Genomic DNA, 27,776 nt, shown 5'->3' on the forward strand with positions numbered 1-27,776 from the left:
CAGAAGAAGTTTTCAAAAAAGATAAGAAGATAATCAAAATTCTTTTAGAGGTCAGTTTTGCCGCAAAAAGAGGCAAGGTCAAGGGACCCGCATGAGAGGTCCAGTTTTTGGGAATCAAATAGCTAAAAGGGTGCCACCAGATCCCAACTGTACATGAGTAATAAAGTACCTGTTATGTACCAACCAACTAACAAAAAGGAAACACAAGCCTTCTCAGGCATTATGGGTTTCTGGAGGATGCATATTCCCAGTTACAGATTGTGAGACTTCCCTATGAAATGACTTGAAAGAAAAACAGTTTTGACTGGGGCCCTGAACAACAGGCCTTTGAACAAATTAAACAAGAGATTACACATGCAGTATCGCTTCAGGCAGTCCAAACAGGACAGGACATTAAAAATGTACTCTATACTGCAGCTGAGGATAATGGTCCTCCCTGGAGCTTGTGGCAGAACGCACACGGGGAGACTTGACGTTGACCACTAGGATTTTGGAGCCGAGGATACTAAGGCTCCAAGGCCAACTGTACTCCAACTGAAAAAGAAACATTCGCAGCCCATGAGGGAGTGCGAGCTGCTTCGGAAGTGGCTGGTACTGAAGCACAGCTGCTCTTGGCACCATGATTACCAGTAATGGGCCGCATGTTCAAGGGTAAGGTTCCTTCTATCCACCATGCCACCAATGCTACGTGGAATAAACCGGTCGCACTAATCACACAGTGGGCCCAAATAGGAAATCCCAATCATCCATGAATCTTAGAAGTCATTACTCATTGGCCAGAAGGTAAAGACTTTATAACACCACCAGAAGTGGCAACACGTGCTGTAGAAGCCTCACCATTTAATCAACTACCAGATAATTAAAAGCAGTATGCCCTACTTACTGATGGATCCTGCCACCTTGTAGGAAATTGTCGGAAGTGGCCAGCTACTGTGTGGAGTCCCACGGGACAAGCCACAGAAGTGTTTGAAGGACAAAGTGAATCGAGCTAGTTTGCAGAGGTAAAAGCCACCCAGCTGACCTTAGACATCGCTGAACGAGAAGTGGCCAGTACTCTACCTTTATACTGACTCATGGATGGCGGCAAATGCCTTGTGGGTATGGTTGAAACAGGGGAAGCAGGATAACTGGAAGCGCAGATGTAAACATATTGGGGCTGCCTCATGCGGTAAGATATTGCTGCCTGGCTGGAGAAACTAGTTGTAAAGGCACGTCCTGTAGATGCTCATGTACCTAAAAGTCAGGCCACTGAGGAACGTCATAACAACCAGTGAGTGGATCAGGCTGTGAAAGTGTTGCAAACAAATTGAGACTGGGAATATAAGGGTGAACCACTTTTAGGCTGGTGGGCCCATGAGGCTTCAGGACATCAGGGAATAGGTGCAACATACAAACGAGCTTGTTACCGAGAGGTGGATTTAACTATGATGCTATTGCACAGGTTATACACAACTGTGAAATATGTGCCACAATCAAGCAAGCTAAACAGTTAAAACCTTTGTGGTATGTGGGACAATGGGCGAAATATAAATATGGAGAGGCTGGGCAGATTGATTATATCACACTCCCTCAGAACCGCCAGGGTAAGTGTTAGGTGCTTACAATGGTGGAAGCAACCACTGGATGACTGGAAACATATCCAGTACCTCATGCCACTGCCTGGAACACCATCCCAGGCCTTGAAACACGAATCTTGTGGTGACACAGCACCCCGGAAAGAACTGAGTTGGACAATGGAACTCATTTTAAAAACAATCTTATGGACAACTGGGCTAAAGTACATGCTTTCAAATGGATATATCATATTCCTTATCATGCACCAGCCTCTGGAAAAATTGAATACAATGGGCTACTGAAAGCTACTCTGAAAGCAATGAGTGCTGGAAATTTTAAAAATTGGGACAAGCATTTAGCACAAGCCACCCGGGCAGTTAACACCAGAGGATCTATCAATTGAGCTGGTCTTGCCCAGTTTGACCTTTCACATAAAGTTAAAGGGGATAAAATCCCTATAGTGTGTGAAAGGAATTTGTCAGGGAAAACTGTGTGGGTACTCCCTGCTTCTGGCAAAGGTGAACCCATATGTGGTGTTGCTTTTGCTCAAGGACCTGGACATACTTGGTGGGTAATGATGAAGGATAGTGAAGTCCAATGTGTACCTCAAGGGAATTTAACTCTGGGTGAGAACACTTGGTTCTGAGCTGTATGATGTTAATTGCTACATAATACCAACAGTGTTCACTAAGAGTCTTTCAGGACAACATAGCAGTGATGACCAGAGCTAGCCTCAATGAGTGATGTCCAACAACTTCCTTGAGGTGGACTTGCAACCTGTGGGCAGGAACCATGATGAATTTCATAACATCTTTCTTGCCCTGAGAGACTGCTATGATAGGCGGAAACCTGCAATCATGAACTAAATCAACTTAACAAACTTTTATGTTAAGATATAAGCTAGTAATTGATATGACAAAAATTGTATGGAATAAGGGGCAGAATGTCCTGGTTTGAGCTAGAACAGAACTAATTCTGTTCAGTGATTTTACTTTCCAACTATGTCTCTTCTAAGTAATGGCACTTTCTGAAATCAATAGCATGTTTTTCCAGACAGTACCAGCTTCTAGTAATGACAGCGCTCAATGTTTATAGCTGCCACCAGTGAATGGTGTGCAGGAAGGCTCTTGCTTATACTTATAGAAACCAAGGTCACTGCTAAATCTTGTGCCTGATGTTAAAGTGCTGTTAAGTGAAAAGGTCGTAAGTAAATCCACCTGCAGGGCGGAGCAGACAGGACAGGTGATTCAAACCTGACCAGCTAAGTATTCTATCCCATATACATTACACTTGGTATAAAGCTGAGCGATCACGAGGGTCAAGCCCTCTTCTTCGATGGCCTGTGTCTGAGGAGGATTCGGTCCATTCTTCTGTCTGTGATCCCGATCCGTGTGTTCCTGAATCCAGTTCCCGAATCCAGCTCCTCAGTCTGGTTCCCATTTGCTGCCAAGTCCAGCCTGGGACTGCCCCAGTGCCAGCCCTGCAGTGTCAGTGGTGAAGGTCAGGGTGGTTGGGTTTGTTACTGGTTTTGTGTGTATTCGTCTAGATTTCATTATTTCTTTATTAGTATTATTATCTTTTATTGTTTCATTAAAGCTGTTTAAGTTTTCTTTTCCAAAACCCATTAAGTCTCCCTCCCGTGTTCTCTCTCTTCCCCTTCTGGCAGGGGGAGAGGGGTTAACAGAGAGCCTCTGTTACTTGTTACCAGCCAGCCCAGCCCCAACCCTTGACAATCAGGTAAAGGAGTACCTGGTAGGTTTTTTCGTGCCACAGGCAGACACTACCACCAGTCACAATTCTGCCCCAGAAGTTGTGATGTAAAGTTGTATTTTTCTGAATTGCTTTGTGTTCTGTTTGAATGGCTTCAGTGGAAGGTGGCAATAACTGAAAACAAACCCTTAATTCAGTGATGTATGCTGCATGCTCAAACACCTGACTTTGTAGCACATAACCGAAATGATCACAAGGTCAGGCTAATTTACTTTCAGCAATCTTTGGTCCTTGATATAGAAGTCAAACGTAAGAAACACAATGCTGTCTTCAGAAATTAGGATTCAAGGGGCAGGGAGCGTTCTAAGATGCAGTGTGTGTTAAAGAATCGGCCACTGAGTTTAAACATCTAATGCGACCATAACTGTTTCAAGCAAATTACATTTCAGGTGATGGGACATGTAAGAGTCCACATGGACTGTCTATGAACTATACTAATGACGGTTCCAGAAATGTCCCATTCTCTCTTCTAGAAAACAGAGATTAAGCATTTGATTTTTGATGAAGCAGACAGAAAATTTACTGGTTTAGTTTGAAAAAGCCTCAAATAAATCAGAACAATTTCTATCCCCTAACAGCACAGCACTTCTAACCGGAATATGGCTGATTTTTAATAGAAAGGTGCACACGTAATTCAACCAGAAGCACACAAGACAGAGTGTCCTTCAGTTTGCAGTTAAGAGACACCATGAGCTTGACAACTTTCATTTTGCTTCTTTTCTTACTGTTACAAACCTGAACGCAGCTGTCCTTGGAAAGAGTCTTAAATTTATCCAAGACCCTGTAGCGACACACACAGTGAAGAAAAGTCAGGGGAGCAGGTAGGTTTACACAACTAGTAAGACATTGTATCATCTTAGTCTCCAGCTTGTAATTCCTTCTAGCTCTGTGAGACTTTTGCTCTGTTTTTTTGTTTGTTTGTTTGGGTTTTTTTGTTTTTTGTTTGTTTGTTTGGTTGGTTTTTTTTAATCAAAACTTAACTGCTACAGTTAGGCAAAAAGTAATTTATTGCCTGAAAGTTTTCACAGTGACTTGTATTTCACAAGATGAGCTGACAGTTGCATAACGAAAAACAAAGTTGTGAAAAACAAAAGCAGTAATTTTGGTCCTAGAAACAAACTACAGCACTAGCTAGCTGCTTTGCGATGCAAATGTGCCTCCTTCAGGACACTCCAGAAAGGACTGCACAGGCAATCAATCTTTGGGCCCAATTGGTGCTTCTGTCACCATTCTTCCCTTGCAGCACCTAGATGTGTCTGCAGAAGAACACAGGGTCTTCCGGCAGCAGCAAATTCCACAGATGTGAGCATAATATTAAATTTTTAAATCAAATGCTGCAATTAACTTGTAGGATGTTGAACCCATGGCAGCAGAAGACATCACATTAAAAGTTATTCATGAATACAAACTCTACCTCCAAAGCTTGACAGAGAAAACAGTGACTTGGGAAGAGCCATTCTCTCCATGTTCTGTGACAATGAAGAATTTTAACTTTGTGAGCTTCATTTATGCAGGAAAAAGACTCACGGAACAGATACATGGACCTTCTTCCTTCTCTAGTATCTTATTACAGGTCCTTTTTCACTTGCACTGTGAAATTGCACCATGTTGATCAACAGCATGCAGTGTAACATACGGCTTGACTGTGGTAAAAGTCCGAGCTAGTAAAAATAGCTGGCTGATAAAATGTGAAGCAGGACAGTGTCTATCATGAGTCATGTTCAACAATTGTTCTAATAAAAACGAGAGATAAAAAACTTGGTGGCTTTGGTTTTTATGTCTTCCCCTCTAGGATCTTCAAGTTTACACAAAATAAAACATACCTGTGCAGTTGACCACAGTATTTCATAGGACTAAAACATTTGTTCTACGGTTTTAACACTTAAACAGTTTAGAATTACATCTGCAGATGACTATTTGTGCAATGCCGCCACCTTACACAGTTCTGGTCAATCAAACACTGCCTTCTTTGGTAAGTGCTCATTTAACCTGTATCTAGTTCTTTCCAGGATAATAAAATACAAAAATCTCATTCAATTTATTTTTAAAAGTGGGATGTTAGAGTGCTTTAGACTTCTTTTAATCTCTAAAATACTTAGTGTGATTTTCATTTATCCCCAATCTTTCACAAGAGCTTTTCTTTTATCCCCAATCTTTCACAAGAGGGTTGGTGGTTTTTTTTGGTTTTTTTTTTTTCCTTTTTTTTTTTCTTTTTTGTTTTTTTTTTTTAATTAAATATCACAGACTGCTCTGTTGGACTGAATCTGTCAAAGTTGCTGATAGGAAAGTTAGCAACAAAAACTGAAAATGAGATTGTATCTCAAATGCCTGTAACATTTTCTTACCATCACAGTAAGGAAGTATCCCTCAGTATGGTTTAATATTTGGCTGCAGCTATTTAAGCAATCTGAAGGAAGTACTTATTTTTCAGCTCTGCAGGGAAGCTTGCAAGTTGCTCAATTTGTTTTTCAGCTCTCTTTAATTCACAGGAAGAAGCAATGCATTTTAAGAATGTTTATTCAGCTTCAGGTATCTCTTCTAAAGACACCTGTGGTATATTCGATATACATCTTCCCTCATTCCTTCAAACATACTTAAGCTTTGAGGTAATTTAGGACAAACTATATGAACACTTTTAAAAAATAAAAGCAAGAGATCAGTAAAAAAAAAAATTAAGCAGGATAAATAGAAAAAATATTGTCTTCCTTTCACTACAAATAGTTTCAGCATAATGCACTTCAAAAAGCAAAATTAAGTGTATTTCTCAAGAAAAACTGACTTAAGCAAGCATTTCACCTGAGTTTACATTTCAGGGATTGGGTCCACATGGTCCATATCAAATAGAGAAGACAAAGCATCCAGGGGCAGATCGTCTCATGTCATTCTACTCCTTATTTAGAGGGTACAGGAAGGAATAGGGGGAAAAATCAAAAAGCATTAAAAAAAATTAAAATCAAACTTTGTCTTGCTGGCTCCATGTGGGCAAAAGATGGTCACTCTCTATAGCAGCATCTCCATTCATGCCCATCAGCCATTACTGACTCTGTCAGTATTATCTTATCTGCACAAAGGAACATATGTCCAGGGAGATTTTGGGGAATGTTAGCAATGGTGTCCTGCTGTCCCAGAGGGACCTTTCAGTTTGAAGAGTGTATTCCAGCGATGCAAGGCACTTGCTGGGAGGGCCTGAGATGAAACTTGTGAGTTTAGAAGATGGTCCTCTGCCCATTGAACAATAAAGGTATGCCACACTTCCCCTGTGAGATAATTCCAAAGGAACTCTGATTTAAAATGTGGCAACTTCTGGCACACACAAGGTTAACTCCTTTGGAAAACATGATTTTACCCTCTCATTTATATGCTACATTGGAAGACTGCCATACTCTAAGTAAGGTATTTTTACAGTTGTAAAGATACGTTTTGGGAATGACATAGACAATGCAAGCTACAGTTCTTTAGGCTGAATGAAAAAAGCTAATCAGAGTCTTCATCGTCGAGGTACTCCTCTGCATTACTTAATGTTCGGACTGTACCTGGAAAGAAACAAAGCTCTCTCTTAATCCAGGATAAAATCAGAAAAAACATCACATTTGCAATGCTTGTAAACCAGCACCTGAGAAACCCTGTTCCTCTATCATTTAGAGATGTTAGGGATACACAGATGGGGCTGTAGACCTGGATCTCAAAGGTAGGGCTAAGCCAGTAATCATATCTTCTACATACGAGATTTAGTCTGTTTGTGACCTTGAAAGGCCATCTTCTGGCTCCTTGGAACCTGTACAGCAGAACCAGAACTCTTTAATTCTATTTTCTGTATATATTACCTTTAAAATGCAAAGGAAAGGATGGGTGAGTTGGTGGAAGAGCCTCTATGGTTTTATTCTGACCATCTAGCTGGCTGCCATTCTCTGCTTAAAATCAAACACATTCCATTTATTCTCTCTCCTCCCTCTTTTCTCACCTAGTTTTTCTCCTGAACATATTTTCTTATATCTACTTACAAGCTTTTGCTTTTGAAGGATAGGAAGCAGAAAACAGGAGCATTAAAGTATGTTCACCAGAAGTGCAGCAGCACCTGGAAAACTACATCTACCTACAGGACTGTACAAAGATAAACAGCATGAGCTTTTTGTGGTAGCTGATCAGTTGCCTACAGATTTTCAAATATATGGGAATAGGAATATGGATTATATATAATACATACTATATTGTACTACTGAGAGCCAGGAACCAAAAGATTCTAGTCAGTCTTAGCTTTGCAATAACGTATTAAAACAAAGCATTAAAAATATCAGGTGCACACATAACAAGACTGGCATAATTCACAGAAGTGATAACCATGTCATCTTAGTCTTCTGGTAGAAGAAAAATGAGTAAATTTAAAACTGACCTGCTCAACTGTTTTGATAAAAGAAATCTAAGAGAAAAATTATTTTTTTTTGCTTTTTCAGTAGGAGAAGCAGCAAAGGAGGAAAGGAAAGAAAAGAAATAAATTGTATAGCCCTGTGCTCAAGTGGCCATATTTCAAGAAAAGGCAAATCCCATGTCTTCTGTATAACAATTGTTCCTTTGTTCAGGAGCACAAACGACATAGTCTTTTTGCATTTCTATGACAGGAGTTTAATAACTTTCATTTAGTAGAATATACTTCAGTAATCATGACATTTGAATATACCTGTGTGTATACACGTAAAACACAAAACTGAACATTTAAGTGGAGGCAAAGTAAGCTTCCCTGGATAAAACAAAATGTTTTACAGACAGACTGATAGAAGCCATATCTAAATAGTAACAGATTTGAAACTGAGGACAGGAAGACTACTGATATAGGACTGAATCTCTCAAAAAGAACAATTATTTCAGTCATAGACACTGGAAATACTGAAATGTAGAATCAACAGACATAGAAGAATGAAATGAATAAACATAACCAAGAAAATACAAAAGAAAAGTATACAGATCAATGGTGTCATAGAGATTATAAAAGGTCAAATTAAGACAGAAAAATGAACAATGAAGCTAATACTGAAACTGCAGTTAGAATGAGAATATCAGCTCTTACATCAAGGCAAACAAGGTAGTGTGCAAGAGTACCAGAGACTGGTGAGAGATGAAGTGACTAAGGCTGAAAAATCAGTCAGCCATGAAACAAAATTAATTTAGAGGGAATGAAAAAAATGCACCAGAAGTAGAAGATAAGTTACCTGGCATCAGAAAATGAAGCATTAACACAATTATTGGGGACATTCGAACAGAGAACACTCCTGTACCAGGTGCCTACAATTGACTGGCAAAGATCAAATAAGTGCTCCTAACAGGGATTAACCAACATTAGAAAAAAAATACGGAAACAGAAGAAACTCTGCCCTTTGTTACAACTGCCTTCTTCAGAGTCAAAACTGATGGAAACAATTTGTCAAGGTTTTCTGGGAAAACCTGATATCACCTCTATCAAAAAGCTGGACAACATTTTTGCTGCATTTGCTCTTCTTGGCCTTCTAAACCTGCAGTCACCTATGCTACCATATAATTCCCATAACTGTTAACCACCCACAGGTTAGCATTCCCTCTGATCTCGCTAGCCCTGTGACAATACAGTTGCCAGACTGCATATCCCAGTGATAGAAGCTATAACTCTGCCTGTGTTTTTAAGTAATTTCTCATTTCATGTGTAATTAATTCACCTAGTGTTTCCATCCTAATTTCAGCCTCCTGAAAGCTACAGGTAGCATTAATTACGCTATACTGAACAATTCAGTCTTTGTTCAGCTTTTTAAAATAGCCTTGTATCTCTTTAACTCTTTTGTACATGGACACTGTGCTAAGAGGAGCAATGAATGCAAGTGAGAAGCAGTGCGACTATTTTGATAAATACCTGAAAGCATTCTTTTTTTATTTCTCTATCAAAGAGTCACTCAGAGAGACACGGGAAAAAGAAATTTAAAAAAATTAGCAAGAAGAAAATAAAAGAGAAGTGGCTGTTAGTGTTTGTTTGGCTTAGTTTGGAGGAACAGATAGGCCTAAGGGGGAAAATACTGCATCATTTTACTCTCATACCCTGTCCCTTGTGGTGTACTGCTTTTAAGGTAGTTTCCATCCCTGCTTTCTTTCCGTCTCTCCACTCTGAAGGGCTTGTCTTCCATTTCCTTCCCTTACTATTTCCACATCTGAACAATTTGGCCTCTTGCTGACACAAGATGGCATTTTTGCAGAGTCAGCAACACTGAATGTGATAAACTACAGGTCTCTATCATAGCTCTGCTGAACTAACCCTCTTAAACGAACACTTCCAAACACAACTCTTAACCCATTTAGCTCCCAAGTGGGTTTTATGGTTATCAGCATATTGATATTTGGTCAAAATACTAAGTGTCATCTAAGAAGGAAAAATACCTGCACTCTGTTTCTTCTTAAGCAGGGAAGCACAAGCTGCATTTGTTGCCATGTCTAAAGCCAGTTTCTTCTCATTGTTCTTCAGATCTGTTCTTGCTCCTTTATAATGGAAAATTTTCATCATGAATCACATGAATAGCTGAATCACAGCTATTTCTTGAGCAATGGTATTACAATACGAGTTTCAGCAGCATGGGTAGAACAGTAATGGACAAGGGAATCTCATCTGTGGACTGCTCTGAGGCAGACTAACAGCAGTGAATGCTAGTCCATAAGCTACAGTTGGCTTGGGAACTTGCTGGCTGCTTTCCAGGAAGCAGATGTCATTATTGTTCTGGGGTTAAGTGCTTAATTTTGTCAGCAAAGCAGGATGAAATTTATCTTGAGCAGGTGAGATGTCTACTTTCCAAACAGCTGCCAGAATTTTCTGCAAGGCTTATAAAATCAGGCAGGCAAGCTGGCTAAGGACTGTACCTGGGTTATAGGAAAACACTTAGAAAAATACAGCCTAACAAACAGGATATAGAGGAATCTAGTCTGACACATAGATTGTTGAAACCTTAGTAAAGATCTTTACCCTTTGCCAGAAGCATCTCTACAATATCTGCATAACCTTTCCATGCAGCAGCATGCAAAGCTGTGTCTCCCAATTTGTTCTGTGGAGTCAGAGGGAAAAGCAACAGGATTAAAATACAGCAAAAAAACCCCTTTTGGCTTGTACCAAGGATGAATAACATCACATCCCTACTGTAAGGATCTGTTGGTTTAACCCACCTGTTGGTTTAACTCTAGGTTAGCCTGGGTAAACAGAACATCCACAATATCTGCAGAAAACATGGGAGTGGGGAACAAAAAGAAAAAATTGGTGGAAACAATATAGGCTTTTTGCATTCATAGTATATATTTTGCTTGAGATTCAACGAAACAGTGATCCAATCACAATGAAAACCTGTAACAGTCAGACTGCACTAAGCAGTAATCACAATCATCAGTCACAAAGAAATGCTACTGAATAGAATACTCCAACAATACAACACTTCTTTTGGGTCTGTCCTTCTTCCCACTCTGCTTCTAACAGTTAAACTGATTAGAATGTCTGCTTCAACAGCAAGAACAAAATACACAGCATCTGATGGAGCTGAACCTCCCTTTTAGCTTTAACTTTTCTTTTAAAAAAAAATAGAATGACATAAAAAACCCCCTGGCTTTATTGTTTAATGCTGCCATTTTAGCAATCAGTCTAAAACGCAAATCAATAAAATCAGAGAACAGTCATTTCAAATTAACTCTGATACCTTTGTGGCCTCCATGGCATGCCCAGTACAGAGCTGTGTTTCCAGCTTTGTCTAAGCCGTTGACGCCAACTCGATTATCCAAACACTCCCTCAACCAGCTTAGATTGCCTGGAAGACAAATTCAGTTTCGATGATTTTTTTTCTTTTAAAAGTTAACAGAAGCATTAAAGGCACATAGTTCTTTCTGAAGGGTGTCAGTCCTACAAACTTATAGGGAAAAAAAGTGATTAGCAGGAACACCTATAATTCATAAAACCAGTCCAAGTCATACCAAACACCTTTTCTTCCACTCCCAGAAGACCTTTAGATCCCTGTGTGTTTAAATGGATGGTACCAAGCTTCTTCTGTGTGTACAATCACAGAGTGGCAATTCTATCAGGCTGTAAACCAGCTCAGCTTCTGAAAGCTTCAAAACTTACCAGATAACTTGTTCAAGACACCAGACAACCAGAACAGACAGGACATCTTCATTCTAAACATACTATTATTTTGGCAGAAAACAAACAAATCATCCTTTAGCATTACACAACTAAAACCTAAATCACACTTACCACGTTTGGCAGCTTCATGCAATGGGTTATCAATAGATTCAGCTTGCTCTGCCACTGAAATGAAACAAGAGTGAATTAAAACTACTTCTGAAACTGAACAAATATTTGACACCTGTGAGGAAATAACACTTTGATTTATTCCACCAGTAATACATATTTGATTCTAACATGAAAGGGGATTTGTAAGTGATGGACTAGTCAGATGCACTTCAATTTCCTCTGTATGGGAAAGCAATTCAGAGAAGAGCTTCTGAAAACTTCAGAGAATAGCATCAAATTGATCAGTGGTTGCAAGCCACCAGAAATCTGGCAGTATTTCATCCCAGTTGTTACTTCCCTTTCTACAGTTTTAAGATGGTTTTGAGCTGTTGCATGTGGACATGCTTTCAACCTACAGCTTGCCATCTGTAGTTATGAGTGAGTTATTTCCAAGGAGTCTGTGAAGAGTAGCTAAATACTACTGTCAATAGATTTCCTATTTGTTCTATGGAGATTTTTTTTTATTTTCCCTGGAAAACTTGCAAATCTGCTAAAACAATTAATGTAGTGATGGACAGATTGAAGTTCAGGCTCCTGTAGACCTTTTCTTCAACTCACAAGCTTTAGTTTTACTAGAGAGGAGCAGCAAACAGCTCCTTGTTACTGTGCTGTAGCAACAGCAAAACGAAACTGAACAGCACTGTGAAACAGTTGGAAGTGGGACCATGACCTGGAAACTCTTTTCTAAAAACTTCTTTTTAGGTGGAAAACCCTGTGACTACTAAGGGTACAGGCAAGTAGGACAGTGTACAACCTGAAACGAGTAGGCTCTCTAAGCCCTTGCACTATGGCTTGTTACAGGAAGCAAGGAGAATGTGCAAGACTCTTCTTCAGATCAAACAGTTACTGTAATCAGATGCAATGCAGGCAAATATGATGTTCACCAGTTACCAGAAAGAAAAGTCTCCAAACTGTTGTGGCCTATCTAGATCTTTTCTTACTTTGGTGTGTATTCCTCCCATAATGCTTGTATTTACAAGATTCCACATGTTTATCTCTCTAGCTGTTAGAAAAATAAAATGCAAATGCTAGATTCTGGTTTAAAGATTTCAGTTTAAAAACATTTGTGCAAAGAGTAAACAGAATCCTAAAGCAGACTGGGAAAAGCCAGTCCCAGAGCAGACAGCCATTACACAAGCAGAACATCCTAGTCACATTGACCGGTGCTTGTTGCGCACAGCATAAAGCATTAATACTAACAACACTGTCTCAAAAGCCTCACAATAACTTTGTCTTTAGAAAATTGTCAGAAGTTCAGTAATAAGGAATTTTAGCGCAGATAACACTGAGTCTGTCTTCATCAGCGTTTCCATTCACGGCCTTTTCAAATGTGTTCCTGCAAGCCCAGCAGATGGAGCACAAGACCCCACCAGAGACAGTAGTTTCAGGTCTGTCTCCACCTTTTGCAAAAAGGTTGTAGAAGAGCACAGGAAATCACAGTATTTCAATGGTTAAGATTGAACCTAGGCAGTCCTAATGGTGGCAACCAGCAGAAACAGGCATTTGGGGATTTTGCACAGTTTGTCTAAATCAGAAGACGTGTTCTCAATACTCTTTGTTCTTAGGGTCAGCAGAGGCTTCTGTTCTGCTTACAGATGAAAACTTTTGCAAATGTGCAGACAGAAACCACCACCACACGTCCCGCCCTGCCTGGCCTAAAATGGAAGTTAAATTGTCGCTCAAATAACTTTTCAGTAAAGCACCCTAGAAGCAACTTTTCCAAATTATCTCAATGGGAACAGAATCTGAATTAGTAAGTTGTTGGTTTTATTTTAAATATAACACACTTCAATTTTCAAAAGAAATTTGAGTGTAGGTAAGCATGTGTAAACTATTCTTCTTGTATATAACAGTGACCACCTCTGGCAGACGGCAAGAGTAGAACCAGTCTGGAAGTCACAAACTGAAGTGAAATTTGATGCCACGGCCTCAATAACTGCACCACAGGCTTCTATTCATGTATGTCACCTAACTACAAGTCAGGGCAAGGAATCACAGCGTTCCTATCATAATGTACTCTAGTGAAGAAGGGACAACATGAAGCAACCACAGTTACTAATGTATAGCAGTCTGGATGCAATCTGTCATGTGACGCTGCTACTCTGCCTACATTTCCTGGGAGGACTTAGAAGAATTGTACTGTGTTGTCTGTACTCATGGCTTTTCAAAGTGATTTTAGTTGAATCTGAAAAAGCAATTTCCATTTAGTCCAAACAGGTATGGGATACTTAATGCGGCGCAATCCCCAAGAAAACAATGCCATTAAAAATAGACAAATGGCAAACAAACCAGCCCTATTTCTTAGCTGGAGGTAAAAAAAATAAATCAAAGGAGGTCTACAGAATCCCTCACGGTGTTTTAGCTTCCTGTCCATATGAAGGTTTACTTAACAATTCCAGTATTTATTATTTATCTATGTAAGAAGCCACCCCACGCAGTGTCAGACTTGATCTCAAAGCTACTAAAGGCTGCAGCTGTCCATCCTTAGGTCTACCTAAAAAAAAAAGGCAACGTACAGACTGAAGGAATATAGCCAAGATATGTTCATGAACACCTGGCAAACTCAAGCTGTTGCTAGGTTATAAAAGGATAAAACAGCCTGTCCACTGCTGATGTACAGTGGTAACTGATGGTGCAAATGTATCGTGAAATACTCTGGTAGAGGACTGTTAAATGCTAACACATCAGTTTTTGAAAATAACGATATCAGTTATTTTTATTTAGTGATTTCCTTTGATTGTGAATGATCTTACAAAATGAAAATATTCTAGACTTTACCATAGTTGCTTGGAATTAGTCCAGTTCTCCCTTTGCAAGTTCCTTTCCACCAATTTGTATCACTCTGCAGAGAAAAGGGAAAATATTTTAGAAGGGATATGCTGTATCTCAGAAGTATTCAGTCTGTATGGAATGTCTTGAGACTCACCATGTCCGAGATGTAAATGATATCTCCTTCTTCAAAGTATAGTTCATCTGGCTTTAAAAAAAAAAAAGAAGAAACAATCAAAGAAAAAACAAACCAAACAAACAAAAAAAACCCAAAAACATAAAAAGGAAGAGTAAACAAAAATCTGAATGTATGTACTTAAGCAAAACAAATATCTAGATAAAGGAGAGAACATTCAACTCTTCTTTCAAAAGAACAATAACCCAAGTTCTCTAGCAATTAGACAACAGCCTGACAGTCTTTCATACTGTAGTTTGACATGCCTACAGCTGATTTTTTGGATTTGTGACCTTCCTAACAACTACAGAAGACAATTGTGGCCTTCCCAACCAAGCACTGTGCAACAAAAGCAGTGAATTATTTCTTTGTTGCCTTTGGAAGAAAAGAAAAAAAATCACTTAGACTGCTTATCTTAGATTGCAGGTAACTGATCCTAGAGAAGAAAGCATGCTGGACTTAAAAAAGAAGAGTGGTTATTAATGAGGCAGTTTTAATCACATTAAGAACTCATATTCATCAACAGGCCTTTTTATTGAAAACATAGTACAGTAAGTCTAATAACCCAACCCTAGCAGAACTGAAGAAATGTTATTACAGACAAGGCTTAAATTAAGCTTCTCAAAAGCCTAAAATCTAGATGTACTTACCGTTCTGGGCTCAAACGTATACAGGGCCCTGAACACTTTAACCTGCCCTAAAAAAGGGAAAAAAAACCCCAGCATCAGTATCATGCCTTCTAAACACAGTACACACATACAGCCCTCAAATACAAATAAATTCCTTTCCTTAAAGCTGCTTGCTGAATGAATCTGCGCTATGCACCTGTCAAGGAAAATCATGATGAAAAGACTCAACACAGCAGCACAGCTTCTGAAGGAAATAGGCCAACTGACAGCTAAATGTAAGCTGCCTCTTACGTGTACCTAACACAGCCTTCATAGCTCACCATGCAAGTCAACTAAAGTGTGGCCATCGATTTCTAAGGCAAAGTGTAGTTTCAGTCATACATGTTGTATATATTCTTATTAATAATATCAGATCTGTAAAATGATACAGAATTAAGGAAAGAATACAGAAATAAAACAATGACCAATGCCTCCAACACGTTCTCACACTTAACTGTAGTTACTACTTAGGAAAATAATGCAGTAGCACAGAAATCATTGCGTTTAAAAAAAATGACAAATGGTCACCAAGTCCTATTTATGGAATGTACAACCGACATGGTGTTCTGTTCAGATACTTAAAATAAGCTACAGTGTTTACAATCCCACTAAGCGGGCAGCGTTTATTTTAATGAGACAGTTTTGAAGAGACTGTCAGCAGCGTCCAAGCCAAGAAAAGATAGCCTTACTGCAGAGAGGTACAAATTTAATTCCATAAACTGCCAAAGAAGCATCCCTATAAACACATTTTTAAAAATCCAATAAAGGTGCATTTCAAGAGCATCAAGCAGAAAGCATAAGACGAGTACAGGAGAAGAAATGTGTATCTTACATAATGTCTCAACGGAGAAATATATTATGCAAACTGTTCTGTATTGTTTACTTTTAAATATCTGAAGTCTTACGGATGTAGGTTTGTTTATTTTTAAATATCTTAAGCATGTAGCTGTATTTCAGGTTCTTACACTACACTCTACATGTTTATATAGATTATATGTGATTGAAGCAGTATTTGGTACATCAGGACAATGCATTACTTAGACCACACTTAGCCCAGTCTGTTCCGTATGCTCAGAGAAACTGATGAATTTACTGCCAAAGGTTAGTACATAAAACGAAGCGTGCACATGCAAAATCTTGTGTAGTATATTACGTGGAGAGAACTCAGTAACAAAAGAATAGGTTTCCTTCTGTCTCAAGAATAAACCTTTACCTTTCTGTAAAGAAGAAACACTGCTAGAAACTTTTTTGTCTATTTTTTTGCTAAATGTAGCCTTCAATACCCCAGTATCCAAAAGCATGCCCACAGTACTGATAATTTTAAAAAGTTAACTTAAGGGCTTTAGAAATGTCAGTCTAAATGTATATATGCTGACAGGCTTGAGAAAGGAGGATGGTACTCAACTGTATAAGCTGCCATTTTGCAGCACCACCCACAGTCTTGGGGTGGCTATTAAAAAATGTTTTCAAATACCTCTGGATATCCCCTAGCAAAAGCCATGCCACAATACCACGTTTATGAAGTGGTATTCACCAAGGTATAACTACAAAGCACAACATTTCTGTAGTCCTCTGCCTCAGGCTTTTTTGGGGCTAAGTGTATGTAAAAGTATAACCATAAAATTAATCCATTATAAACTTTCTAGACTACCAAATGCATATAGACACTGTATATATGATTTTTCTTCCAAACTGTAATTGCGCTTTATGCTCCTCCCAGATCTACTTTTTGATAACACCATAGAATTTCAATTTGGCTTTAACGGTTCTCTCTCTCTCTAGCCACTTCCTAGACATAAAAGGTCCAACACTTCTCAGATCATTGCCTCAGAAACTAAATACCTGCACTGTGGCAACAGTTAAAAAGGATGAAACCTCTGTTCTGTGCATTACCCATACAGAAATGATGAACAAGGACAGTAGGCAGTAATGTGTCCTAGATCTAAGAGCTTCAGAATGAAAAGTCTGACTGCAGCTGAAGAGAAGTCAAACAGAAAAAAAAAAAAAAAAAGAAAAAGAAAAAAGAAAAAAGAACAAGCAATGACAAAACAGGATGGGTGACAAAATACTGTCCCTTCTCCTTGGCTGTCTTAAATAGATGACAGAAAAATGCGAGATAGTACTGCACACTGATGACTCTGATGACTAACCATCACCCACCAATTTTCAGGGTTTTATGTGAGTAAAAGGAGGAAATGGAAAACAAGAAGGAAGAGTAAGAAATATTGAAAGGGGAAATTAAAAGATGGCAGAAGACAGGGAAAAGCAAGAAATATAGATTTCTGTGAGTCATATATGTTTCCTGTAATAATGTACTGTATCTGTGTCAACAGGTTTCTATGCTATCACATCCTATGCAGAGGAAAAGAAGAATGGTAACACTGATGCGCACAGAAGTATTGCTGATAACGTTGTTTAAACAAAAGGCAATTCATGGCTGCTCTTTTTTGTGGGTGGTTTTTTGGTGGGTTGGTTTTGGTTTTTGGTGGGGTTTTTTTTTAATTCTATACAACTGAAACGGAGAGTTACTTCCCCAAATGTCAAGCTCTGGTGTCACACACTGCACAACACATTCTAAAACATTTTCCTGTGATGAAATACAAAGTACAGATTTGCATCTATAGAAATGCAGGTCTGGTTAATGTTAATTTTACAGCACCTTATATGGGAGTTAAACATTACTCGTTACTGACACCAATTTTTTAAACATGTCTTGATAAACAGACATCAAGCCTGGTTATGATGCTGCATTTAAAAGCTAAAACAGGACTTTAGCAATTGGCATGGCAATTATTTGTGCCAAATTTTAATGCAAAAAAACAGTCTGGAAGATAGAAAATAACAAAATGTAAGGATGCAAAGGGCACATTAAACTTGAATCCCTGTTCTGCAAATACCAGCACAAATTGTATTTTATTAGGCATGTGAGTACCTGTAATCACTTGAAGTACCTTTATCTAGCAATGCCCATCCCTAGGCATGTAGACAGACTTAGAGCTTCCATTGGCGGGTGTTCTTTGGAACAAGCAAAAAGTTACAAAGTGCCTGAAGACCTCCTGTGCTCCCCCTTACTACCATCTCTCCTCTATGAATCACGTTGTAAGATTCATCTAGGATGCAGAACTAATACCTTAGCACTAATTTGAACCTCTCAAAGTTGACTGACTGTACCTCCCCATGACGTACTTCTAGAAGACAAAATAACTAGAATACAGAAGATGCATGTAGCTCTTTAAGATTTCAAGGTGCCAGGCAAACATTAATGACTTTATTCTCAGCATGACTAACGAGAGGATTATCCCCTTTAAAAATAAAGGGAATGGAGGCACAGTGCCATGATGTGTCCCACAATAAATCTTCAGCTCTAAACGCAGGGACAAATTGAAATGGTTCTTCTTTTTAATCCCATACTTCAGCCACAAGGCTGTCTTTTCCCTTGTCATGGAATTTGCATTAAACATCTGCAAAACAACTATCTGACAAACAAAAAAGATAACTTATTATACATACAAAACAGATACAAATATTCTTAGCATACAAACTCCCCAAGCCACAATTTGCCAAACCCTGCCCCAGCAACACAATGGGGTAAATTAGTCAAATAAAAGTTTCTCCCTAACCAGCAACATAAAAAAAACCCCCAGCTTTAACAAGTTAGGCTGACCTTATGCCCTTCGAATTATTTTGGATAACTTCTACAAACTTCTCCTGCTTTTATGAGGAAAGGAAGCAGGCAACTCAGGTTTCTAATATAACCGTCTCCCAGCTAAGTGCATAAAAGTAAAGAAACTGAGGTGCTAAACAGTAACAACAGCTTAAAAAGGCAGCTTCTGATATGTACTTAACTGAAACAAGATCACTACTGTGATTTGTAATACAAAGTGAAAAAACCCACCATTTTCTCACAAGACTAGGAGCTTTTTGTCTCCTTCTAGCAATTTTGAGTTTGTTTTTAATTAATTGCAGTATCATTAACAGATAATTGTTTCCAAAGAAGTGCTAACTGTTTTCACAACAAGGAGTTACTGTTTCTCTCACAGTGACGCTTTTTTCCCCACTTCCTTTCTCTTCTGTTACCCCAGCTTCTCTGTATCACCACAGACACTAGCATTAAAATCTCCTCTTTTACTCAACGTGCCACCAAAGTATTCTCTGCTTTCCTCTTACTTGCTTTCCTCCGTTAAAAAAAAAAAAAAAGAAAAAAAGTAAAAAGAAAAGGAAAAAAAAGGACCTATCCCTGTATGGCATTACTTATTTAGATTATTTGACTTAGGCTGAACTTCCAGCACCAAAGGGGAGGGAAAGCAATTTCATTAGCTGTCAATTGACATTACCTCTTCAATGGAAGAAAAAAAAAGAAAAAAAAAGAAAAAAAAAAAAAGGAGTACTTGGTGCAAGAGACATTTATTTTACTTATGAAAATAATCATGGCACTTAGATAAACAGACTCACTGGGTGTCACAAAGCACTATCAGTGCCTATAATACAGAGAATGGGATAATCTCTGTGGTGTAGAAAATCAGAATTGGCCATGGCCAGCTATGGATAAAATACAAAAGTTCAAGTCTATCACCTCCTATAAGGGTTCAAACTAATCCTGGGCTAACTGTCATCAGCCATCCTCCTCGTTGCTCCCATCGGGCTGCACAGAAAAAGTTGAAAATCAGGTACTCTCACTAGCACCAACTTGATTGAAAGTAACTAATTTGAATCTCCACCTGTAACAAATGGACCAAAAAGACAAAATATACAACAGATTTGGGATGTGGGGAAGAAAAAGGACAGTTTACATGTTTCAGGGCCTATACTGGTTTTAGAATGTTCTCCCAAACATGTAACTGGGAATAAGAATTTTGATATTCAGATGAGCGTCTCTGAAGGAAGCGAGAGGCATCTTCTGCCTGACCTCACAGAAAGAGTGGTGGCAAAAGGACAGTGTGTTTGTTTTTTCAACGTTGGCCTAAGAACCTTCAAAGGAATTACACAACCTGGCAGTGTACACCAGCAATTTGAAGTCACAAACATCTGGTCAGGGGACAATATCAAAGGTAAATTGCAGATCAGAATAATTTGTGATACACTTGCAGTTTGCTTTAGTAAGCAAAGAGATCTTCATGTTATGATCTGCATGTCTCTTAGAAGACATGCAATTTTATCAGAAGGACATTATGGCCAGATTGAAACATTTTTTCTGGCTTCTCAGGAACTGGAAAATAAGGTGTTTTACACCCAGACCTTCAAGCAGGAATAAAAGTAGTGGAAATACACTTTACAGGAGTGCTGCTTGTATTTTGGCATTTTGCTCACAGGATCTGGCACAGAGACACAACAGAGTACCACATAGCGTTTAAGGACTAACCCCAACTGAGGCAGAATAAAGTGGAGTCCCCACTGTTTAGAGAAATGTCTTCCACTTCTAAGTAGTGCTCGTTAGAAAGGGGAAGTGAACCTAAGGCATACAAATCAGAGGGGAGGAAGGGGGGAGGCTGCATTACACAAACAAACAAAAAATCCCCAGAAATCTGCTTAGGGACATGTTGAAAAGAATGCAAAGGGTAGACTGGTGCCAGTGTAGGTGACAAACTAGGATAGCCCAGGAACAATCACAGACTGCACCAGTCAGTATCTCTGGAGTTGAAGGAACAAATTGCACTTTTTTTGCAGAAAATCAGAATTAAGAATATTCTCATAGAAGATGTACGTGAACACAATTTCACAAATTAATTTTGACTGGCACAGTTTGACGTTGAAATCTTCTATTTCTGACCAATTTTATGTCTGCAAACATACAGAATGCCTTTATTTGTAGGAAGCTTGTTTGTGGCCCCAGCAGCTCGCAGTAAGAAGGGGGGGTCAGAAATGAAAGTTTAAAATTCATGCTGAAATCAGACTTGGAACTGTTTAATTGTTCCTCTGACGTTCTTCTCCCCTCAGAGCTGATGAAAGCAGCGTAACTCCCCATGTTCACAAGCTCACATCTCCCTAGCTAACAGAAACCTTTCTTTGACTACAGAAGGGACTCAAACCACCATCACCTAAGCTGAATTTAGGCCTACTGCTAAGACCTTAGGCATGTGACTCAGTGCAGCTCTTCTGCTCCTGTAAATGCTGTCACAGCTCCTACTTTACCTTAGAATTAAGGTGAAGTGAACTTGATTGTGATTCAAACCAAACATTCAGAATCCTATTTTTAACTATTACAACTACTAGCAGCTGCAAAGTCAACAGACCTAACTTAAGGTAGTAGCCCTTTATGTTATGTATATTATGTTTCCTCCTGCCTCCCTTCATCTCAATCGGAATAATTTAAAACTGTAATTTCCTTAAGACAGACTGGTCTTTCCCCATAAAATGTAAATCTTGTGTGGACTCTAGGCCAGGATCCACAAACCTTACTCTATCTAGAGAAAATGAAAGTAAGCAAGGTTTCTTTAAAATATTAATATACCACTACGTAAGGTTCTAATCAAAGATGCATAATCAGACAGAGAGCATTGTTCAAGCAGACAACTAGCAGAAGCCAATATAACTTGTCACGTTCAAAGGCCTTAACAAGAACTCCCGCAAATAAGAACATCATCTGACACAGAATGTTTAAGAGGTCTATGAACTTTGCAAAGGATAACGTAGACGTCAACAGAATCTTTGAAAGACCGAGGGGGGTAAACCCTACCCTTATATCACATCCCCTATCATGTACCAGTCTCCAGGAAAATCGAGCAATAGAATGGACCGTTAAAGACTACACTGACAGCAATGTGGGGTGGGACCTTCAAACACAGGGATACACATTCAGCTAAAGCCAACTGGTCAGTAAACATTAAAGGATCCATCAATGGAGCTAGCCCTGCCCAATCAGAAGTTTTACATACTGTAGAAAGGGATAAAGGCCCTGTAGCGCACATGACAAACACACTAGGGAATACAGTCTGGGTTAATTGTGCCTCAGGCAAAGGCAAACCTATCTGTGGGGCTGCTTTTGCTCAAGGACCTGGGTGCATTTGGTGGGTGATGCGAAAGGATGGGGAAGTCCGATGTGTGCCTCAAGGGGATTTGATTTTAAGTGAGAATAGACAATAAATCAAATTATACTATGTTAATTGCTATATAACCTTGACACTGTATGTCATCACTATAATTGTTATACGCTATATCAATGGTATTACAGTAAGAATCACTTATCAATTATCAAAATTATCAATTATTATCACTTGAACTTTGATAAAACCAAGCAAAGTGCAGTCGTCATGGAACCAGAACTGACTTCAGCACGCAACAATCCAACACTACACACCATCCTCCTGCTGCGCCAAACATCACCCTCCTGCTGCACAGCACCAAAGCCTGATCCTATTCTGCTGACCAAGTGGACTTTACACCATTCCTCCTGCCCAGAAAGACTGTTAGGACAGATGGAGCCCAAAGTCATGGACTGAATGAACTCAACAGACGTCTTATAGGGATGGCCCATAGATTACGGGAATTACATCTGTGTATATGTATTAAGAAATAAGAAAGGTGGTAGTGATTAATTGGAATGTACTGGCAAGGGTGGGACCTGGGCATGAAGTAAATGGTATAGAATAAGCGGTGGATATTATCCTGGTTTCAGTTGGGATAAAGTTAATTTTCTTCCTAGTAGCTGGTACAATGCTGTGTTTTGGATTCAGACTAAGAATTTAGTCTGGTGTTGTAGTTGTTGCTACGTAGTGCTTATCCTAAGACAAGGGTTTTTCAGTTTCCAGTGCTCTGCCAGCGAGGAGGTACACAAAAAGCTGGGAGAAATCACGGCCAGGAGAGCTGACCCAAACTGGCCAAAGGGATATTCCACAGCAGAGAACGTCCTGCTCAGTACATAAACGGGGGGGTTGGCCAGGAAGGGCTGATCGCTGCGCGGGCATCGGTCAGCGGGTGGTGAGCAACTGCACTGTGCACCACTTGTTTTTTCTTGGGTTTTACTTCTCTCTCTCTTTTTGTTATATTCCTTTTCATTACTATTATTGTTTTATTATTATTGTTACTATTATATTATAGTTATTAAACTGTTCTTATCTCAACCCATGAGTTTTACTTTTTTTTTTTCCACAGTTCTCCTCCCCATCACACTGAGAGTGGTGAGGAGTGAGCAAGTGACTGCGCAGTGCTTAGTTCCTGGCTGGGGTTAAACCACAACACACTGACAGAGAAGAAAGTTTCTGTTATTTTCAACTCCTACTCCACTCCTCTGTATTTTCAACAGCAAGTCTAAATACAAAATACAGTTAGAAAACATCAATAATACAGACCCCCAAGAGAAAAGCAAAGATAAACACTTGATTATAAAAAAAAAAAAAAAAAATCTCAAAACACTAGAAATTAAAAGCCTTCTAAAGCCTCAAAAAACAACCAGGACCCCTTACTCTTACTCAAGGGCTACTACAGACCCCAAAATACCAGCTCAAGTGCTGGCAAACATATTAGATGATTGTGTAAAATACATTGATGTCAAAACCATTTCTCTGTAACTGAAACCCTAATATGCTCTGCATGCCACAGGATTAATAGAAGAGCCTTCTGCCAGTTAAAATGCTCTCATGTACTGAAGAAAACCACACTTAATGCCATATAGCTAGTTAATTTTTTTCCCTTTGCACATCCTTTTTTCCCTACATTTTTAAAGCACTGTCTAGCTATCCAACTTTAATGTCCAGCACCCCTGTGAAGAATAGTGAACATTCACTGTTTTAGAAAGGATGAATACTTATTTTAGTAAATATTTTCACTTCCCTGACACCTGCTATATCTCCTTTAATCTCTATCTATCTAGCCTGTACTTTTTTTTTTCCTGAACACAAAGGAAAGATACAGCAACCAATGCCTTGTTTTCTCTTCAGTCTGTCTTGAACTGATCTTGAACTTGAATTCAGCAGCAAGGCAACCAGGTTTGCTGTTCCCTGACACAGTTTATAGCCTAGTTTATTGACTGGATACCTGATAATAGTCAGTGAAGAAAAATTAATCCAGCTTGACCAAATGCACTAAGACATTCCACCAACTGTAGTCTAAAAGCCACCAAAAGAGACAGCATTATGTTGCTGTGGCAACTATTTCACCACATGCAGTTCCTGTATTTATCTGTCTTTAATTAGCACACTTCAACATCTATAACCCTGAGAGACTGAATGATAGTACTGTAGGCGTAACATACTATAGACAGAACAAAGCCAGACATAAAACTGCAAAATTTTTTTAAAGTATGCTAGAAGATAGTCCACTACTGAAAATGCCTTGGAAAAAATTTAATGCAACAGCCTCCATAAGACCTCTTCTCTTCAAAAACTAGGGATTTGCAAAATTAATCTTACTACCCTTAATCAGCTCTGAAAGTCACTACCAAGAACGTCTCATTCTCTTCCTCTTCCTTCTTCAGCCATTTATTTCTACTCATTTCCTTTTGCTGTGTCAAGCACTCATGCGGTAAGCTAGCTCAGAAAGTTCATTAGACATAAAAATAACCTAACATAAAAAGTCAGAGCACCGATCCAGCTTGTCATGTCACTAAATGGAATAGAAAGGGGGTGGCGGGGGGGTGGAGGGGGTAAGGAACCTGTCCCTGTGATGGCAGGCTGCATTTTATCAGCTCAAGCACACCACAAAACTGCACCCCAGCAAACTACTGACAGACACCTAGTATTAGGCTTAACATGTCTGAGTTAGTCTGACAGCTCCTTCAGGTAAGGTAGAGCTAGAACTTTTAATTCCTCAAAAATCTTTAGCTAAATTGAACCGCCTTTTTGCAAATCAGAAAACAGTTATCAACTCCATTAGAAAAATCTACTTTTCGTACACATTTTGCTGTTAAAAGCAACACCACACCCTTTCAGAAGCCCACAGATTTCCTCACTATGGGTTTTCAATGAGAGTCCACAACAGCAACGCTTCTATCATTGTCTTTTTCACTTCAAGTGAGATGTTTTCAAAGAGGATGACCAAACTGCAGGGAAGAGGAAATTCTTCCAAGGATGAAACTCAGGGAGCTTTAACAGATTTTGTTTCTGTGGGTAGGTTAAGTCTAACAGTTTAAATGGTCTAAACCAGGTTTGTACTCACTTGACTTCAAATTAAAAACTTGTCTGATAAGCTATAGAGCTAAAATAATTAGGTTATGTATTTAATTATTTCTAAAAACCATCAGTATTTCAAATACTATTCTAAGTGTGAAAAATATTGAAATTCAGATGTATTTAGGGATCAGATAATCATATTTTGGGAGACATCAACTAGTCTTATCTATTTAACTACATTCACAATGAATTTTTAACTTTTGAAGCAAGAATTTAACCTTTCATACTGGGAGATCACATACAAACATGATAAAGAGCAACTGCATTTTCCAGATCAATTCCTTATTTAGAAAATCAAAGCCCTAATGGCTTAAATTTTGACAGAAGAGTGTGTGTTTACTTGAAAGATGCCACTTCTATTCCAAGGTTTTAAAATGTGCCTCTTCCAAAGTTTTTTCAATACATTTTCTGAAAAATCTCAGACCGTTATTAATTTTTTGAAGCTAACTTTGCACTAAATTTATCTGAACAGGGTGCAAGAGCAAAAATTTACGCACCAGTGACTAAATGCGCTACAAAGGGTGATGAGCACATCTGCACCAGAATGTCAAAGGGCACACTGAGAGTTTGCCTGCTGGGAGTCCTGCAAGGGAAAGCAGTGGGCGCCGCGGAAGAAGAACGTGGCATGGGACTGTATTATAAAACCGCTTTTATGCGTCAATACGTTGCTAACCCATGCAGTCACAGGGCAAACCTCAGAGTATTTCAACAACAGTTTCTTAACAGGTTAAAAGGTTTCCTGTGCGTTTCAGCCTGCACAAGCTTCCCCTCGCAGCAGCGGCTGGCTGGGCGTGCCACCAGGACAAGCGCCACGGGCACCGCGGCTCCCACCCGTGGGCCGCGGCTCAGAGGAGGACGGACGGAGCGAGGGGGCTCCGCGCAAGTCCGCGACACCGGGGGGGCCTGTCCCCGGCCGCACTCTCGAACCTTCTCCCGAGCGAAAGCAGGCGCGGGATCCCTCCCAGGCACGATGCCTGCGGACCGAGGGCAACTCCGCGATCGCTCCAGCGGGGGCGTGGCGCAAGCGCGGCGGAAGGGACTGCCTCCCCCGCCGACACCGAGCAAGCGGTGCCAAAGTTAATGGCGGCGGGGCGGGGAAAGGAAGAGGTAGGCGGCCCTGCCCCGCTCCCCCCCGCCCCCGGCCGGGCTCCCTGCTCTGACAGCCCAGACCCGACTCCCAAACCGTCCACGTGTCAGCAGGCAGCGGGCTGCTCCGCTCCGCGCCCCGCACCGACTTGGTGGTGAGGCGGCCGGAGGACGGCGGGTCGGGCCGTCGGGCCCCTCCCTTACCTGGCTTGGCCGGTTTAGGTGGCGGCTTGGACATGGCGGGGGCCGGCCCAAGCGCGGACGGGGAAGCGGCGGGGCGGCGATCAGCTGCCTGCGAGTGAGCCCGCGGTGCTGGGCGGGGCGGGCGGCGGCGCAAGCCCTCGCCGGGCTGCCGGGAGCGGTGCGCGGCGGGCGGCGGCGGCCGGGAGGAGGAAGGAAGGGAGCGCAGGGCGGGTGCTACGGGAAGCGCCCCTCGGTGGCGGCCGCAGGCGCTTCGCCAGCCCCGGGCAGAACCCTGCCAATCCCCGCGCGCGCCGCGGCTCCGTCCCGCCCCGCCCCGCCCCGCCCCGCCCCTCTCCCTCCCCCGCCTCCCCCGCGGGTGCCGCCGCGCGTGGGGAGAGCGGACCGGAAAGCGGCCCAAGGAGGCGGCCAATGGGGGCGCGTGGCTGGGGCGGGGCAGCGGCAGGGCGCGTGAAGCGGCGGGGCCGGCGGCCAAAGGGCGATTGGCGGCAGCGAGGCCCGAGGAGCGCGAGCGAGCACCTGCTGAAAGCAGGCGGGCCGCGACGCGGCGTGACCCGACACGACACGACGTGACCCGACCCGACGGCACCGGTGTGTTGCGAGGTGCCCAGTCCCCGGCGTGTGACGGGAGCTTCGTGCTTGCGGGGGCCGCCCCGTCTGGTAGGCGCTGGTAGCGCCTTAGACAGCTCCGTAAGGCGTAAGAGCCTGTGCGGGAGGCCGTCGGCCGGGACGATTTTTTCTGGGTACCCTCCTGGTGTCTTTAAGCAGCGCCTAAAGTTAGACCTTAACGGTAGAGACGCTGCAGCGTTGTGAGAGGCGCGGGGCTCTGTGGCGGTGGGCGCGCGTCCCCTCGGCCCCTCCGCCAGCCCGCGGGTGGGCCTGGTGCCTGGGAGGGACGTTCCCCGCCCGGGTCTGGCGATGCCTGGAAGGAGGCATGCTTCGGCTTCTGCCGTGCGCTGGAGCTGTGTCACGCGACGCCGCTAAAACCGGGATGACGGCCGTTCCATGTTGGGGTTGTGTGGGTCGGTGTTCTGTTTACAGATGCTGAAGCGAGCCCAGGCAGAGCGGGTTAGGGTTTCTGTGTGGCAACGTTGATGACAAATTTGCCTTTGTGATTTCTGTTATACATTAGCCTGGGGGGACGAAGAGGTGGTGGGTTTTTTCATCCCAGT

General features: G+C 41.0%; 1 protein-coding gene across 1 annotated transcript; it reads right to left on the bottom strand.

Moving 5' to 3' along the window:
- Nucleotides 1–5,550: 5,550 nt before the first annotated feature.
- On the bottom strand, nt 5,551–26,658 carry OSTF1 (osteoclast stimulating factor 1). The gene is made up of 10 exons (XM_086479359.1): nt 26,608–26,658; nt 15,197–15,243; nt 14,529–14,579; nt 14,381–14,444; nt 11,564–11,617; nt 11,013–11,120; nt 10,492–10,541; nt 10,295–10,373; nt 9,718–9,816; nt 5,551–6,857 (listed from the first exon to the last, which is right to left on the bottom strand). The coding sequence occupies exons 1-10, from the start codon at nt 26,639–26,641 to the stop codon at nt 6,799–6,801; spliced, it is 645 nt and encodes a 214-aa protein (XP_086335485.1). The 5' UTR covers nt 26,642–26,658; the 3' UTR covers nt 5,551–6,798.
- Nucleotides 26,659–27,776: the final 1,118 nt, after the last annotated feature.

The sequence above is a fragment of the Leptosomus discolor genome, chromosome Z (genome assembly GCF_034619465.1).
Source record: "Leptosomus discolor isolate bLepDis1 chromosome Z, bLepDis1.hap2, whole genome shotgun sequence".
Lineage (NCBI taxonomy): Eukaryota > Metazoa > Chordata > Aves > Leptosomiformes > Leptosomidae > Leptosomus > Leptosomus discolor.

Bases quoted from the DNA above. Each gene is read 5' to 3' on its own strand.
- OSTF1 (XM_086479359.1), bottom strand. From the start codon at position 26,641: ATGTCCAAGCCGCCACCTAAACCGGCCAAGCCAG. The intron at 11,121-11,563 runs GTAAGTGTGATT...TTTGTCTTCCAG, and splicing joins GCATGAAGCTGCCAAACGTG to GCAATCTAAGCTGGTTGAGG. The intron at 6,858-9,717 runs GTATTTTTCCTT...GTTTCTTTCCAG, and splicing joins TAAGAAGAAACAGAGTGCAG to GTACAGTCCGAACATTAAGT.